Source organism: Varanus komodoensis, unplaced genomic scaffold (assembly GCF_004798865.1).
Source record: "Varanus komodoensis strain SLA01 unplaced genomic scaffold, ASM479886v1 scaffold11, whole genome shotgun sequence".
NCBI classification, from domain to species: domain Eukaryota; kingdom Metazoa; phylum Chordata; class Lepidosauria; order Squamata; family Varanidae; genus Varanus; species Varanus komodoensis.
Window position 1 is genome coordinate 8,350,440 of NW_025335317.1, and position 18,627 is coordinate 8,369,066.

An 18,627-nucleotide genomic window follows, 5' to 3' on the forward strand; every position below is an offset into this window, starting at 1 on the left:
CATATTTAAGTGTATAAATATATATCATACAATGCATGTATGGTAAAGTGAATGTCCAAATTTTGGTGGCAGTAGATAGATAAATCTCATGCTTTAACATGAGTTTACTTAATTTATTTTCTTTAAAAAAAGAAAATGTTTTGGTGAGACTATAGCTTACTGGCAGAACATGCATTTGCTTGTGAAAGGTCTCCAAAGGTCTCAAATTCAAACCCTGGCATCTCTAGCTTGTTTTGTTTTGAGAAATAAATAAGTTATTAGATCACTTATTTACTAGATACTGGAATAGATAACTTAGAAATAAGTTCATTGATACACTGGAGAGTTGCTGCTAATGTGCATAACCCAGGTTTCCCCTTCCAGCCCTCTGAGGTTCTGTAGCAAATACCTGGGGCTCACTCTCTCAGAGAGTGATCCTATGGTTCTCTGGACTGCACCTAGGAGCCATACGACTCTCTGGATGCCCAGCTCTGCATCAAAAGAATCTCTGGCCTTGGAGCCAAGGATCCGTTTGCAAATCCCTCCCCAACCCAACCTTGCAGCCAGTGCAGGAAGAACCATGCCAGCTGCCTCTTCGAGGTTGTAAGAATGACCTCAAAGAAGAGGTACAGAGGGTTATTGCAGGGGAAGAAAGAAGACTAGGACCACCAGGATCTGACATATTCTGGTGGCGCTCCATGTTCCTTCTCTTCCCCTCTGAAGTGATGCAGCTGGATTGCCAAAATCAGCTGTCTAAGTGACTTGCAAGGCTGGAGGCAGACTTTGCCTCCTTGCTGTTCCTGCCATGCAAAGGTTGCTTGCCATCCTCTGAGTGTTACTTGCAGTCCTCTGAGACTGCTGGATTGCACCCATTCCACAAACTGCATAATAGAGGAACTTCCTTGTTGCTACTTTCCCTCCATCCCTTCTCTAAAAGTCAAAAAATGTCCTCTGCCTGCTGCATGGCAAAAGAAGGGTGCTTAACTCTTTCCCCCTCAGTTGCCGGTCCATTGAAAGTCCGTTGAAGAGGCCACCATGAGCTGATACAAAAAAGAAGTCAAATTCAGTGCCAGACAGGCCTCAGTGTGGAGGTTCTTCCATATACAGTGGAGCCATCACAAAGGCAGCTCTCCCCCTTTTTGCCACCTTCCATGCTTCTCGTGGAGTCAGCACTTGCAGGAAGGCACCAAAGGTTGAGGATGATGCCCCAAACGATTAAGATATTTCCAAATTTATTAGGAAACTCATATTTCTTCCCTTCTGAGTATTCTTAATTGGTTCACATTATAATCAAATCCAGAGGAACACTGGGTAGAACCCCAACTGCTGGTCATGAAGAGTTTTCCCCTTTACATGCTAGAATTGTCTTTAGATGAAGTGAGAGGGGATTTTTGGTGACAGCAGCAATATATTTATACTTGCAGAATGCAAGCTGTACATACTGGTAAAAGACATAATTAAAATGCACATAAAACATAGCATTGAAATAACCCCCATGAATCAGTGTGACTTCCCACCCCAATTCTTTTTAAATAGATGTTTGTAATAAAGCCCTCCAAATATACTCTGCAGCTGTTTTTCCATTTTGATGTTGAATTCATTATAGCATTGAAACAATAAATCTTCCCGAACATTCATTTGATCTGGCCATGTTCCTTTCTTATTTCTAGTATTGTTAAGAGCTTGAATACAAAACTCCCCACAGTTTGATGCAAGTAAAATAATGGCACAGACAAAATAAATCTTAGGTAGAATTCATGGCTGTTTTAAGTGTGACCCCAAGAATATTTATAGAAATAAGTTCTACTGAACCTGAAGATTCATGGGCTTTGGGGCTTAACTTAGTGGTTGGGGTCATGTTCTTCTGGATGGACCAATGATCTGACTTCGTATGGGACAGTTTCCTAGCTGCCTAGTAAACAAACCAACAACTTAAGATACAGCGCAACTTCTTTCTGGCTTAGAGATTCAGTTGGGTAAAACTGCACTATTCTGTCGCCAGATGCTGAGGGGCAAAGAGAGAGCCACATGGAAATGTGTTCCCTCAAGTACACTGAAAGATGCAGTCCTATAGCCTAAGATGATATAAGAATTAGCTGCCGATCTCATTTTATTTCATCTAAGGCAGCAAAAGTCTTGGGCCAGCCCCAGTCAACAAGGAAGTAACTAACTCCCTGTTGCTGCAGGCAAGGATCTAGACTTTTAGGCCTCCATCTCACCAACAGCTTCAGAAATCCTAGACTACATGGAACAAAACCTTGAGGTCCAGCTTTGGACTGGCTAGAGATGTGAAACTCCCCGAACATTTAGAAAACAATGAGAACACTCCTTCCATTACCCATTTCCTACTAGCTGGAAAACTTGACCACTTTTAACTTTTAAAACTGTGAGCAAAGCATTTATCAAAAATGCTTTTGATAACCCTAACCCTAACCCTAACCCTAACCCTAACCCTAACCCTAACCCAAACCGACTTCTAAAATCTATGTAGCAAGAAGTCTTTTATGTAATACTAAGCATAATATCAGATCATCACATAAGCTTTACATCCAAGAAAGAGCAGCGTACAACAGCTTTCAAATACCAGAGATTGTTTAGAGATCAGCATCTTGTAAGATAAATAAACATTTAAAAGTGAATGCACTGAGTAAATTTGCAGTTCTTGTCACAATCAACTATATGATCAAACTTCATATACCAGATATAACAGTTTCATGAGCAAACCAAGTTTACATAATACATTTTAAATGCCAAAAGTAAAAATGAAATAAAATAAAATGAAATAAAGTAAAATAAGATCTCTAGAAATTAAAGAAAGCATTGCATTTCCTCCTCCAACTTTCTGATATACTTTGGAGAAAATTTGGTTTTCCTGTTCTTTGCAGGAATTTTTCTAGACTTTTTAGATCTCTATGGGCAATGCATGGATCATAATGAAATTTCTTTGACTTTTTCTCAAATCCTGAAGGAAAAGCTGGATCTTGAAATTTCAGTTTGAATTTTGCTTCAGTTCAATGGTAAACTGTCAAGAAAGATAGACCAGAGTTGCTTCATGGGCACATAGCACATCAAATATCTTCATTAGTGTACATTACAAAACATTCTGTTAACATTTATACTAAACTATTTGCAACTGGTTCGAAACTAAGTGAAAATGATGGTTTGTCTTTGCTCTGAATCAGACTGATTGGTGGTGCTCAAGGACCTTAGGAAAACCATCACAGATTCATGCACAGGATAGGCATGGTTGCTTGTTTGTGGACCAGATGCTTATGACCACTTGTCTATCAGCAGCACACCTTGCCTTGATTTCATGGGGGACTCAGAAGAAACAGAATTAGAGGAGAATACAGGAGATTCTTGCCCGAGATCTGGGAAGTGGGCTTTATGGCTGAGGACCTGAAAGCACACACGCACCACCTTCTGGGTTATTACAGTTTGTCCTATAAATAGAAAGGACGATTATAGCTTACACAGAATTTGTTTTTGCATGGTTGGGGGACTGGAATAGGTGACATTTGTAACTTTAATTGGACTTGTCCAAGCTTATTCTGCAATCACTGAAAATATTACACAAAGCTCTACGTTAAGATGTTCAGAACATTTTAACAAAGGCATTTCAGCGGTATTAATGTGTAATTGCATTTGCTGCTGAGTAACCTATTTGCTCTGAAAAGGCCATCTTTGTGCAAAAGAAGTTAGATTAAATGTATTAGACTGTATGTTGGCCTGGGTGACAAGCTTTTAATTTCAAAAAAGTTGTCAACATCCCAGTGAGACACATGCTGAGATGAGCAAGCACAAACAAATGTAATGAAGATAGAACCATTCTCCCCACCATCAGTTCCCCTTAAATCACAAAGCCCTCTTTCAGCCATGCGGACAGCGTTACTTTCAACATTTTGGTTCAGGGCATGGAATGAATATAGGAAATGCAATGCCATATAACATGCTGCATACATAAACTTGCTGTTCAGGTGTGCACCTAACACTAAATTCCTGACAACACCTAAATTTAGGGCAGAACTAGATGTGGCAGAAGCCAATTGCATTAAGCAGAAGAAAGGAAATGCATGATGCATGTGGTTTCACATATTTCCATAACTATACATTACCAGCTGAAGTCTTTAGTGCCTGCTAGTAAATTTTATGAACATATATTATTTGCAACCCTGAACGTCAGCACAAACAGGAAATCATTTCTCAGGAAAATTTAGCAATTTCCTGAATTTTAGCCTTTTGCATTAATTTTTAGAAGAAATTACATGTGCAAATATGCATTTTCCCCAACTTTAACCGATGGTGGGGGGATGTATATTTCCAATCAGGGAAAATGAGCATTTTCAAAATTGCACACTTTTCAGTTGGGGAAAATGTGTATTTTTCTTGATATGTGTATTTGTTTATTTTTTGTGTATTTGTGAAAATGTGTATTTTTCTTGATTAAAAAAGATGCTTCTACTGGGGAATGCAGATGAGCTCAAATCAGCTCTGACAAGGAATTCAGAGAACCTCAGTGACCTTGAGCATTGCTAAGTTGCCCACCCTGTGAACTTTGAGTACTCCATTCCAAAATTTGCAAAAGCACAAAGTTTGAAAGATCAATACATTTTGATTTGCATGGTGTCTCCAAACCATGAAATTTGTTTAGCATGCATTTAACTGTGAACATTTAACTGTGAATTTTCCTTTTATCCCTTTTTCTGAGCTATACCTGGTGTCTCACAGAGAAGAACAATCACACCTTAAAGCTGAGATTTAGTTTGAATCAATGGTTGTCTCTCCAAAAAGGTGATGGGTGGGACATGCAGATAAGAGTTTATCTTAAATACTAATTTGGGAGCAATTGAAGTGTAGTCAAGATTATGAATTGTATATATGGCAGATAGGGTTTAAAAGGAAAAAAGGACAATGCATTCTAACATGGTATTGTCCAGTAATCCTGGATTATATCATAAAATTCTCCTAAAAAGGAAGTTACTCATTGTACAGATATTCTACAGACGTATACAGGAAGTGGAATATGTGAGGCCTACTTGTTTTTCAAATGAAGTATAAATGCAAGTGTTTAACTCATTGGTGACTTTTAAATAAAATCTCAGTGTCCAGGGTATATTTCTAGCTTTCCAAGTCTCTGGTGTTGCTAGAATGCAGCATGTGCAGACCCATTAAGATAAGGTTGCACTTTTGTAAGAGACAAGAGAATTGCTCATACTGGTCCTCCCACTGGGAAGAGATTAATAGGTCCTTTTCCCATATGAGGACCCCATCACACTTTTCTCCACCTCCACTAGCAGCAGCCAGTGGCTTGGAGCAAGGGCGGGAAAACCCATGATCAGGAAAAGTGGAACTCAGCATAGGGGAGCCATCTGGGGCATTGATCCTTGGTTTTTCTAAGGGTCCACTCTGGCTGGATTCACTTTTGCACAGTTATCCATTGCCTTCTGTTACTGGTAGAGAAGCAGGTTTATGGGATGGAGAAATCATGTTAGCACTGTTGAGAGAGCAGTGAGAAAAATAATAACTGCCTGTCTTTATTTGGGGATATTTTGTTTGTCTTTTCCCCTTTCTTTGCAGAAAACAAACAAAGCATATTCAGGAACAGATGAAAGAGATGCAGAATGGGAAAACCTATAGCCTTAATGCTTCCGGCATGATGGCAAAATCAGAGGCCAGGGCCCAAAGCCGAGTCCAGCTGCAACACGTAAGTCACTTTGCCAATCTTATTCTGCAATAGTTTAGCTAAATGTTTGATGCTAATGGCTTTGATTTCATACCTTCTCCCCTTCCCCCCGGATATGCCACTAATCTGCACCTGTGGCAGTGTGGGACAACAACAATGAAAACTAGAGCCATGGATCTCTTCCAACTAAGTCTGATAAAACAGTGCAAAATGGAGCTGTATGAAGTTTTGCTATGGTTTGCCATCATAAAATTCAGCTTCTGGATAGGGCTGAAATTTATAGAAGAACTTCACGGAGCAATTGAGAATGTACAAAGATGTTGCCTTGAGGAACCTGATATATTGGTTCAACTTACTTGGGAACAATTGGGCCCTTTGCTGAAAAATAGCAGCCTAAGAAGAAAGACATACTTAGTTATCCCTCCACACGGTTTGCAATTATATGTCAGCAGTGCTGATAATAAGAGCAGATATAGAGCAGGGAGCAAGAGCATGAGTGGGGAGATTCTCAATTCTCAGCGAATGACTTTAGGGGAAACACCCAGGTTATCTGGGGAGGTAGCAGTTTTCCAGTACGATCTTCCAGAGCGGATGCTTCAAGTAATGATTGGCACAACTGAATAGCTCTTCCCTGAAAAAAAGACCCCAGTAGATCCCATGCCCAGTGGTATCAAATACTGCAGGATGGTGTAAAGGGGCTGTTATTTATTTAGTGCATTTGTATGCAACCCCATAGCCAGAGGCTCTCTGGATGGCTCACAGCACAATCATAAAAATACAGATAAAAATAAAAACAAGAATAACTAAAGCCATAAAACATAATAGAATCAAAATACAGCATAAATGCAACTATATAAATGCAACAGGAGAAAATAAACACAATATAACCAATAAACAACAACCAATAGTACAATAAAACAATAAACCAGTTGCAAGGCCAGTGGTCGTAATCTAAAAACAGACACTAAATTAAAAAAGTCTTAACTCGGCACTAAAAGCAAGGTTAAGTGGGTGCTGGTCACACCTCCCCTGGAAGGAAATTCCAAAGGTGAGGTGTGACGACAGAGAAGGGCCTTTTCTGCACCCTTTTCCCCATCCCATTCATCTACTCATGCAGTCACCTGTGTGACTGAAGCACTTCCAAATCTGGGCTGAAGGCTGGGCTAGACCAGGTTTAAATATTCAGCTTCATTCAGGAATATCTGGAGCAAAGATGTCACTGCATGCATAAACACTGAACCTCCCAGACCTTCTGTAAGATGGTGGGAATCACACGATTTCTTTAGAATGATGTTACCAAATAGCCATCCATCCATCGCCTGCATGTCAACAGGTCTGTAAGAGCTAGTTGTGTCTTCCTAATCTGGAACCAAATAATATTTTTAAGGGTCCTTCTCCTCATTCTTCTGATCTATTGCCCTCTGAGTGCAATCAGGGAGTGAGTCTGTTTGTTTTTCCCTGAACCAAGGCATTGAGAAAAAGATACTGATGGAAATGAGTAAAATTCATGTAAAACCCAACACCACTCACCTTAATCAGTCCAGTGTTGCAACAAAGCTGCGTGCGATCCACCTGTCTGAAGTTTGCAGACTTCCTCACATGCTTGGCCCAGGACTCCAAAGTAAGCTGAGCTGAGAAGAAGTCCATGAACACTTGTGGAATCCCAGTTCCATAACCGACAACCTTCTTAAACAACAACTGCACAACAAAAGCTACAAGCACGTGCATGGAAAAAGGGTACTGCTTGCACAGTGGTTGTGTGGTGCTTGATTCCTGGCAGGCACCATGCAGACACTCAGAGTACTTGGCAGTGAGTCAGATTCAACAATACAAAAAAGTGGGCTGGAAACTGGGAAGCTGAACTCAGAGATTCCCATGGATTCCTATCCCAAAAATGAATTCCTCACACATCTGTAATTCAGGCATTTCTTTACTGGGGAGACTCAACATGAAAGGAGAGGGAACACAGTAATCCTACCTATTGGTATAACTTTTATGGTCCTCTACACACAGATACTGGCATTCTGAAGCTTCATCTACCCATAGAGGTTCTCCACGCCATCTAGAATGCTGGAAAATCTGCATTCTGGATCAGGGCATGGATCCCTCTCCTTCAATTCCACCTATGGAATGCGCTCCCCAGAGAGATCTGCCTGGTGCCATTGTTATTTGTTTTTCGGCGCAAGGCCAAGACCTTTTTATTTAAATGATATTTTAATTGTTAATCGGTTGTTTTATTTGTGGTTTTAAATGTTATTCTATGCTTTGTTTATTTATTTTCTTTGTAAGCCGCCCTGAGGCTTCAGCGATGGGTGCAGCATAAAAATGTTATAAATAAATAAATGTCCAGGCATCCCAGTTTAGGAATGCCCAAACACAGCTACAGTTGCAGCAATGCATTGATTCAAAAAGGAAAAGCAGAAGAACAGACAAAAACCTCTCTCTCCAAATGCTTTGATCTTCTTACAGTGTTGGTTCTTTCTGCCTCTTAGAAATGTCTCTGCTTCTTCCATGAACAGATGCATCAAGTAGTGAAACTCAAGGCCCATAAACAGGAATCCTCTCCATCTCATAGTTTGCTATGCTTCATTTTACTGGAGTTGATAGTTCATTTCTCTTTCTTCTCACTTCACAGGGAGACAAGATTAATGGGATGCATTCATTATGCATTGCAATTGACTATCTCATAATTGAAGGTTGCTTTCTACTTGAAGGTTACTTTGCATAATAGCACAGGCTGCACTTTTGGCAGGTATTACAAGATCAGGACAGCTTTTGTCTGGACTGATCCCCCCCCCCCCGGGGCCAGGAAAAAAAAAAAAATCAAACCTTGTCTTATTCTGCCATCACACCTACACAGGCATTTAAACTGGTTGTAAGCACATTGAGCTACTATGAAAAAGCGACAAAGCATTTTGGTGTACTTCATAACAGTAGGATATGCTGTGAAGTTGATGATGGCTACAATACTACTAATGAACAATATTCTGCCCTTCAAGAGAGACCCAAAATAAGCTGTCTATGTCCATTTCATTTTGCCTATTGTAGGAACCACACCTGTCACTGAGATTTTCCTGTGGAATACAGGGGATTGTGCAGGTACAGAGACTTTTCTGTTCCAGGATTTCAGTCTGACCATAGGACTTATAATTCCAAGGATTCCTGGATGGAAGCCACATCAGTTAAACCAATTTACATTTATTATTGATCACCCTCCTTGGATCCGACCCTTCTCTGATGAGCTCAGGGTGACCTACAAAGTATTATCCCATTTTATCCTCACAGTAACCCTTTGAGGAAAGTTCATCTGAGTCTAAAAGCTTGGCTTGAGGTCAAACCATGAACCTCATGGAACTGAACACTGACCTTGCTAGTCCCAGTTCTGCATTCTATCTGCTACAATAAACTGGTTATCATGTCTTCAAAAGTTATATGAAACCTAGGACAACATCAAATGTCATGATGTTACAGAAAGAATAGGAAGCATATTACATGCTTCCAGTTCCTTAATCCTTTGAGATTGGACAGACTATTATAGATAGACTATCCCATCTACAGGATTGGTTGAATTATATTTATGTCAATCACTACAGATGGGAAAGTGATTTCTGGATTCCAGCCCAAAATTCATTCTTGTACAGGCACACTCCATGGTTGAAAATATTGGAACAACAGCTCTTCTTCCAGTTGTGCTCAGAGTAACCCTTCTTTGTACTTCTGCACAGTATGATGGGAGTTTCTTGCTATGGGTGTGTGTCTTGGAATCATAGAATAATACAGTTGGAAGGGGCCTACTTGGCCATCAGGTCCAACTGCCTGCTCAATGCAGGACTCAAGTCACCCATCCAGATTTCAACCCAGCTTGACCCTGCTTAGCTTCCAAGATTAGACAGGATCAGGCACTTCAGACTAGATGGAAGCTATGAAGAATCAATGGCAATTAAGGATTATAGATAAAGAGTAAGCTCCATGTGTTAAGGAGAAATTATACATCTCTCTTATGCTAAAGAGGAAAACAAAACTGGGAGGATATTCCAGTCACCCGTTTTGTATGTCTCATCTAGTTTGGGCCTAAGTAGCATTCATTTCAGTGACAGAAAGCAAAGAACATGCATGCCTCTCCCACGGAAGTATTTGGGATTTAAAAACACTCAAGCTGAGCTAAATTTGGGTGTGTTCAGTAGAAGAAGATGGAGAAGGAGGAAGAGGAGGCAGGAGAAGAAAAAAAGTAGTATCAGAAATGAAAAAAGGAAGGCTGAGCTTCGAGGTAGAATTCCAAGAACCTTACTAAACTCAGGGCTCACTGATTATACTGCCCCTGGCAAAACTTTGGTGGGCTCCACCTTCTCTCCTTCAGGTGGAAGGACTGAGGGAGAAAAGATTCCCTCAGATCCATTCTGTTTGGAATTATTATTCTGAAGCAGTGCTTCCTGGATCGATCTCTCTCTCTCTCTCTCCCTCTCTCTCTCTCCCTCTCTCTCTCTCCCTCTCTCTCTCTCTCTCTCTCTCTCACACACACACACACACACACACACAGCCTTTCTACCCTAAATTTGGATCTCTGTTATTGGAAGTTTGCAAGCTCATGTCAGAAATACGTATGCCAAATTTGGTGTCCCCTTTGCATCTTTTACAAGAGAATGGGATATGCAAATATAGGGAAGCAAGGATAATCCTGCTACTTCAGTTGGTGGCCAGTTAAAATGCAGTGCAAATTTGCTTTGCACTTCAGCCAGACTCATCTATGTTTACAGTTGTTTGCAGAACTGTGGCTAAAAAGAAAGCAAAAGCACAACACAACCCGTTTATTTTATTCTCTCACACCTCTCTGCTGACTAAAGCTTCAACAGTTTGAGGAGAAAACATACATGCAAAATCAAAAACATGGGTGTTTCCTTCCTTATGACATGTCATCTTGAATCAGTGCTCCAGTTGGGCAGTCCTTCCAACACAAGGGCATCTTGGGAAGTAGGACATGGGGCCACTGTGGGGAGAAAGCATATGCCAAGGTACTTCCTCCAATAATCGTTGAGCAGGTAGATCTCATCAAGGTGCTAAATCTTCACCTGAACTATACAGACTGAGTGCAGGGAAATCAAAGGACCTTTATCTCCTACATATGTAAAGACTTGATGCAAAAACTGTGTTGCAAAGAAAAGCTATTGTCTAATCTCCTTCCTGAGACACTAATAATCTATGTCACTTCCATTCCTCACCTTTTTCTATTTCTCCCTGATGTAATTTTCCTTTTCATGGAAATGCACCTAATACCCAGACTTCTGCTGCTGAAATTAGTTACATGGACTGATAATAGGTCTTTTTAAAAAAACTTTCCCCAGAGATGGAAGCAGAAAAAGCAGTTACCACCCCCTCACCCCCACCCCACTTGTGTGAAAGAATACACCTTTTAATCTCAAGAAGTGCATTCTTATTCTTAGTATTCATTTTATTTCTATACTGCCCAATAGACAAAGCTCTCTGAGCCGTTCACAACAGTTTCTCGAAAATGCAAACAGGAGATACAATAAAAATTATAAACACAGGTACAATAAGTTACAATATAAAGTTCTAGTACAGATGTTTAAAACAGTTCCACATGCCAATATTAAAATACTGAAAATGGTTTAAACATCTAAAAAATATTTCAATAAAATGAGACCTAAAATGAGCTGACATAACCTATCACAAGACATTAAATTACTGCCATTCAATACCTGAGAATACAGGGCAAGTTTGAACCTGATGCTGAAATGACAATGTTGGTTCCAGGCGGGCCTCAGATGGAACATCATTCCTCAATCGGGGGGCCACCACTTTTTGTTGCCTCTTTCCAGGCCTCCTTTGTAGTTGGCAGACTGAAGAAAGCCCCTGATGCAAATTGTAGGATCGAGGGAGAATGAGGTCAGAAGAAGCATGGACTTGTCCAAGGGGCAAGCTGTGCCAAGCCCATTTTTTCTGGCTCTGTAATTCCTGAATCACTGGAATGTCACATTCTTCTCCCATCCTCCCCAGGCCATATCCCAGATGTCTTCAGAGCAGTTTCTCGTGACCTTTTCATATGTTGCAGGGTTTCCTCAGTAGTAAATCACAGTGGAGATGACTTGTAGGACAGCTAGCATGGCTGAGGGGCTGCTTTCTGGGAATTGTTTTTGGGAAGAAGGGACTGGGAGGGTTGCTGTGACCAGCTTCACTTCCTGGGAGGTGGAAGGACCACCGCATCCAAGCTGTTCCCCACTCCTCACCCCCTTTTCCTTCCCCATTCATTTCATTTGTAGTTATTGGCCATTTTCTTTTCCATTCCTTCACACCTTCAGACCTGCACACAGCTCATTGACCTAGGAGAAAAGCACAAAAATTGAATGGCCCTGAAAGAGTTTTGCAAACAAAGACAACAAGCCTCCCTTTAATAAACCAGGAAGCAGAAGCAGGGAAGATCACGCAGAGGATTCTGTGTGCAGGGCAGAAGCTGGCTGGGGGACCGTCTCCTCTTTCTTGGACCATGCGGTCTCTGCTTATTTCTTTAGGATAGCCAGCCTTGGGAGGTAGAAGTGGAAAATTGCAGTCAAGTGACTGCATAATTCCATTAGACAGCTGATTTTCTCCATGAAACTGTGAATAATCGGAAAAATGGCACAAAAGCTTATTTTTTAAGTGCTATCATTATTCATTAATTTATTTAGCAGCATGCTTCAAAAATGCTTTTCTGTAATTGCTCAAACAACAAGCACAAATACTATCAGCCAGGAGACAATAAGCACTTCTGTAATAGTAACACAATTAAGCCTTTTGCTGTACCTAAATGCCAAGCAAATCTAATACGTTGACCAATCCCTCTGCACTTGGGCATTGAACAGGAGGTCGCTTGGCATGAGAACAAATTATTCTACAAGAGCTTTCAGCAGTGCCAAGCTAAAGTGGAAAAGTCAGAGCACACACCCCAGCCCTGGAGTACCCTCTGAAATTAGCCCCTTCCACTTATTACTTATGTGAGCTATGGAGAATGGTCTGGTTCACAAGAATCTTGTTACCCCTTGCCCTGTTCTCTGTGGAAGCACAACAGCTCATCTCAGTTAACTGTCTGATATTTCCTCACCCACAAACAGGGCTCGTTAACATCCCAACAATGTCAATTCAGTTAGCGTGGTGCATATGAGTTCTACTTTCGCCCAGAAGCTTGCTCATTTTCCTGCTCATTACTGATAGTAATCTTTTTCCCCCTTTTCACATGAAAATGTGTCCATGCTTTTGTGTGCATAATCCCAAATGTTCTGCACATTTCTGAAATCTATGCATTCTTCTTGCACGAATGAACTCATGTTTTTTACAAATAGTTTTCCCATGTGCACATGCTGTCAGTTGCATTATTTTTGGCCCAGAACTCACATTAAAACCTTGGAAATGTCTGGACTTTGAGCAGTGATTGCATCTGAGACCATGTTTGGTCCAGAGGGTGCAAACTGGAGAGAGCCAGTGCGGTGCAGTGGTCCTGAGTGCTCTGGGTTCTAGTCCCCGCTCAGCCATGGAGCCAACTGGTGACTTTGAGCCAGTCACAGACTCATCCTGTCCTACCTCACAGGGTTCTTGTTGTACGGATAAGACGGAGAGCAAGAGGAGGAGAATGATCTGAGATGCTTTGAGTTCACTATAAGAAAAAAGGCAGGCTAGAAAGCTAATACATAAACAAACTGGGTAAGTTCTGATTTTAAAAAAAGCGAAATAAATGTCTTATTTATCCCCACCTTCAGCCGAGGAATTGCTATCCATCCGCAGTGGGTGTAACACATGGCGGTGCCAGTGCTCCAAACCCAGAGTTGCACAGGTCCACCCCCCATGACTCAAAATTCACTGGGGGGATTTGGTGGCCTCCCAGCTTGGGGTGAAACATGCAATTCAGGGGTCATAAGAAACATGCAACTGATTTGTCCTGTGTGGGATGCAAAAAGCACCTTCCACGTGAAAGAGATCAGCCTTATGTGAAGCCAGAGGCACTCTTGCCTTCAGGTGCACAGCACAGGTGAGAGAGCGCATGCTCCAGTTCCTCTCTCCTGCAGGTGGGCTGCTCCAGCACGAAGGTGCCTGTGTCAGCTTGATCGCAGTGCTGAGCCCCCTGTTTTCAGACAAGCACCAGCACCAGAAGGTTCCAGCGGCTGCCTTCCCTGCCTCCAGTGGGCAGCTGCAGGAAGAAGGTCGAAAGGCCGCTGCACACGTCTTTGGGGAGGCTGCATCATGTCTGGTCACCATGAGCAGTCTCTCTGCTTCCAGCAGGCAGCTTGAACTTGTGGTCGCATTGACAAGGCTCTCTCCTTCAGGCAAGCCTCACCATCCCAAGGTCACCACAGGCCATGCCTGTCTTTGCAGAGGCAGCCTCACCTGGAAATCAGCTCTGGAGCTCACGCTCTCTCTTTCGCATGGAAAGCTCTCCTCACAGGTTACAATCAGGGAAGCAATGGATTTCAAGTTTCAGCTAATCCAGGCAACCAGACAAAAGCTTTCCTGCATCAACATGCATTTTGCCTATCAACGTACGTGGAGTTTAGTTGCTGGTTGTATCTCTTCTTGGTACTCAGGATGGACTAAGATGACCTGTAGCTGGCTCCATTTTGTGCCCCAGGAAATTATTACGGGGAGGGTGTAGCAAAGGCTCCCCAGTGGCCTATTATTTTGTAGATTGGGACATGTTTATGCCCTTGTTATGTCTGGTGTATACCTTTGAGAGGAAGGTAACTGAAATTCAGGGACATGTGTATCGCAATGGTCTAGAACAGCCTTCCTCAAGCTTGTGCTGTTCAGACGTGTCTGGTCTGAAACACCCAGAACTCCCAGTCTGTGGCCCTGTTGGATGGAGATTCTGGGAGTTGTGGTCCAAATGCCTCTGAAGGCCACCAGGTTGGGAAAGGCTGGCCTAGAACGACCAACTTCTTAGTTTGCTTATGCATACATCATGCAACAAAATGTGATCCTGGGGTGTGAAAGTCACTCTCTGGGTTTGGTATAGTAAATTATTTGCTTGTTTTGAAATAAATCAGGGTGGAGAAAATCTGGGGGATCAGAGCCCTCCAGAAATCCAGCACGGCAGCCGACAGTGGCAAAAATGTATGGAGAGCAACGGCCATGTCCTGCTTGTCCTGGCTGTGTGCCCCTTGCCTCAAGCACAGGGCAACCAGGGGAGTCCAACAGGAGAGGGCAAACCTTAAGGAGCAGCCGCTGCGGGAGAACAGAGGTGGCAACAAGCTGAATGCAGCCCACACTCTTGCATGGTGGCCTGCCTGGCATCTTCTCAGCTTCTGCAGATCCAGGCATCAGCAAAGCAGGTGATCCCATCCAGCAAGAGACCATGCGTGTATCGCTTCCATGCACACTTCCACCGGCAACTCAGTGCCAGGCAGTTCCCAAGCCCGATCTCACTGCCAGCTCAGAGTGCGCACAGCCTGCTTTTAAACACCAGGAGGAACAGCAGGGCTGGATTCCTTTCTCCTCCCTTTGCTCTCGTTCCCCTTGAACACCTGCCTGGTAGGATTTCATCTTTTTTAAAGGAGTTTTTATGTTCAGGTGCTGCAGATTTATTGACTGCATTGTGCATCATGAATGACTGCCCATCTGTGGTACAGATTCTGGTAGCACTCATTTTAAAATAAAACAGATAATAGATGCAGGAATTTTAAAGGATTTTATTAATTATTATTCAGCTGTTTGTCTTCATCTGATTGTGTGTTGTTCGGGGGGTGGTGGAAAGTGGAGAGCAATGGAGGAAATGTTGCATTATGTGGAACGCTTTCTTTTCTGTTTTTCTCCCAATCCCTCTCTGTCATTGTTAGCTAGCAATACCCTTGCCCCCTCTGTTTTTAATATTATCAGTTTTTGTTTGGAAGAAACTGCCTTAGGCATTACAACTCATCTTTCACACTGAATTAAAATATGTCACAACAGGCCTGTATATCTTATTGTTTATCTGAGCGACAAACCATTGCATTCAGTTGCTTAAATAGTCTTAAATGCCAGATAAGTAAGATTCTTTTCAATAGCCTTGTAGCCATGAGAACTCTCAGAAGGAAGAGATGAAGTCACAACACACATCAGATCGATTGAGTTAAGGGCCAGAAGTTTGCTTATTTAGATGAACTGTCTTCTGCACACACTAAGGGAGAGTCACCGGCTACTGAGGTGAAGCCTGGGAAATAATGTCTCTTGTAGTCTTGTCTCGTTTGGGCTTCCCCATCTCACTGAAGTATCCAAGCTGTCCTGCCTTTTGCTCTTCGTGGCCCACACATTCTCAGGGATGTTTTGAGCAGATGCTTGCACTGGCATCAGCTTCTCAACCAGTTAGCCTTTAGCAAATCAGTGAGGTTTCTCACAGTGAGGCTCCAAGCTGCTGCCTGTTGGCTTTCCTCTTCTTCTATCTTCAATTTTCCCTGGCATGATGGTCTTCTCCAGGGAATCTGGCCAGCTCATGGTATGTCCCAGGTACAATAGCTTTGGTTCAGTGATTTTGGTTTTGTGGGAAGTTTCTGGTATGGCAGCTAATTATTTGAGGAAGGCAACATTAAACATTAAAATTTCCCTAACCTGAACCATAACCTGAGAAATACATGAGAGCACTTTCAGTTTGCATCAAATGTGCATGCTTATGTGACAAAAGATTGTCACAAAAAGGAACTACAGAAATTCAGCTGAGGTTCAGTTCACAATGGTAACCAAAATGGCACCCCCCCCCCATTTCACTTCTTACACTTCATTGTTCTTTTTATATGCAGTATATCCTTTTCTATTTTGTGTTCCTTTTGGAATCACATGACCTAACATGAAGTAATGTGTCCAGTCCAACCATGGTAATATTCCTGTGAAAATAATCCTCAAGAGAAAGCAAGAATGAATTTCCTCTGCTGAATTATGTCACAAGCTGAATGGCTGGTTGCCAAGGAGGAGAACGTATCTTGAATATTTCAGAAGACTGAGCTCCACGTGGATTGCAACAAAGTTAAAAAAAAAAAAAACACAGACCCAAACAGCAATGACTTTATAGAGGAAGAAAAGTAATTGCACCTTGCTTTTGTGCAAAAATCCAGCTCCACTGAAGTTATTGAGCAGAATCCAACAGGGTACTTCTACTCACACCAAATCTCTTGCAGCTGCAGATTGTGCTGTGGACATGGTGTCTCCAGCGAATGCCATTGCTCTGGTGAGATCCACCACGTGTGCAAGATAGATTTATTACTTGTGCAAGATAGATTTATTAGCATAGGAAGCCCTGATTTAGACGAAATGAGAACCTCTGGACTGGGACAGTTTGGCAGAGCTCCTTTATGTGAGCTTCACCTTTCTGTCCCATTCCACTGACCTTCCTCATTGTACACCTATTGGCACCAAAACATATTTTGATAAGAGTTGGTTGACCAGAGCATTGGAACAGAGCACCTTGGGAGGTGAATGATGGGGAGGGACATATGTGTCAGTTTCACTTTCCCTCTCATCATTCAAAATTTTAGAACACATGTGCTTTCCATCCAGAATATAAAGAAATTTGGGGGAAAAATAGAAACCCCTCCTATCTAGGACCAACTGAAATAAAATCCGCGCCTTTCTGGACAGGCCAAACTCAATAGGCAAGACTGTGCACATTGGGATTGTCACGTTCTGCCAGTCCATTATGCAGCTGTAAAAGTAAAGGAGGATGTCAGAAATAGGATGTGGCACTCCCATTGCCCTCAGCATGATTGAACATTCCAACCTGGAAGCAAAGCCCCAGATCTGGGTGGGTACCAGTGCCAGTTTTGGTTTCTCCCACATCTGTGTTTTTAAAACCTCAAATGCTTTTCCCTCTGAATATGAAGAATTTGCAAATTTGGGCAACTTCTTATCAAAGCTGAACCAAAGCAAAATTCTCACCCATGGTGGACTTTCTTTGACTGGAAGTATTTAAGCAGAGGCTAGAGGACAGGAGGCAAGGGACCATGTTCTCCGAGTTCCTTTCCTACTCTAAATTTTTGTGATATACACTTGTAAGGCACACGTGGTTAATCTTGGGTTGTTTGTCTTCATTTGCTTTGCTACAGTATTCAAAGGCAAACAGACATCCCGAGCTTGTGATGGAAAAAATGATGGAATCTAGTTTTTCTGGAACTCAGTCCTTTCCTGAAGCCTTGTCTCCCAACAGAGGAAGCCAAGCTACGAAGGCACACAGGTAAGAAAATGACTCTTAATTGGTGTTGGTTCTGTAGTTCTTATGCAGAACGCTTGCCTGCCATGACTAGGGAGGCATTTCCAAGTGCATGGCATTAAGGGAACCTCACTCTGTTCATTAAGCAGATGTCCAGTTTGTCTTGTGTTCGATCCAGAACAGCCATTACTTCTGCTCCGAAGTTGCACTGGCTTCTTCTTTTTATAAAAGGCCTAAAGGAAGTATTAAGGATAGCATCAAAGCTGTAGTCACAGACCAGTGAATGAGACAATTGAATTTGCAGAAACTATTACAATGTAAGATGTTTTCCCCTCTGCCCTTCCTCATCTCTGTTCATGAATTTAATGACTCATCCTTCTGTGGGCAGACTGTGATGCCAGCTTCAAGCTTTTTCATTGTTTATGTTTTCCTCCTCCAGATAAACAGCATTCAGAATGAAAAATGGCTGATTTGCATATTTGTCTGCAACAGCAGGCTGCGATGGTCCGAAGTGGTTTTTCAGTTGTTTGGCACTGCAGTGTTTCTATGCCAAATGTAGAGAAAAGTCTTAATGAGGGCTGATTCGCCTGGGAACATCCATCACTTGTTGACTTATAGTAGGGTCACAAAACCTTACTTAGCCAGAGGCCAAATTGCATGTTGAAGAGCTCTTGGGGGACCAAAGGGTGGAAAATCAGATGGATTTTCTCAACTTGGCCCAGTGGATTCTGCCATGTCCACTGTATATTGGCACCAACTCAATCCGACATGAACCAGATTGTGTGTGTGTGTGTGTGTGTGTGTGTGTGTG

General features: G+C 42.2%; 1 protein-coding gene across 3 annotated transcripts in view; it reads left to right on the forward strand.

The window, feature by feature from the left end:
• Nucleotides 1-18,627, forward strand: part of NRG3 (neuregulin 3) — a 575,245-nt gene that overhangs the window by 542,717 nt on the left and 13,901 nt on the right. For all 3 annotated transcript variants that reach the window (XM_044420021.1, XM_044420020.1, XM_044420018.1), the window contains exons 6-7: nt 5,557-5,683; nt 17,713-17,840. In XM_044420021.1, the coding sequence (XP_044275956.1) occupies nt 5,557-5,683; nt 17,713-17,840 (255 nt within the window). The remainder of the gene's footprint in view (nt 1-5,556; nt 5,684-17,712; nt 17,841-18,627) is intronic.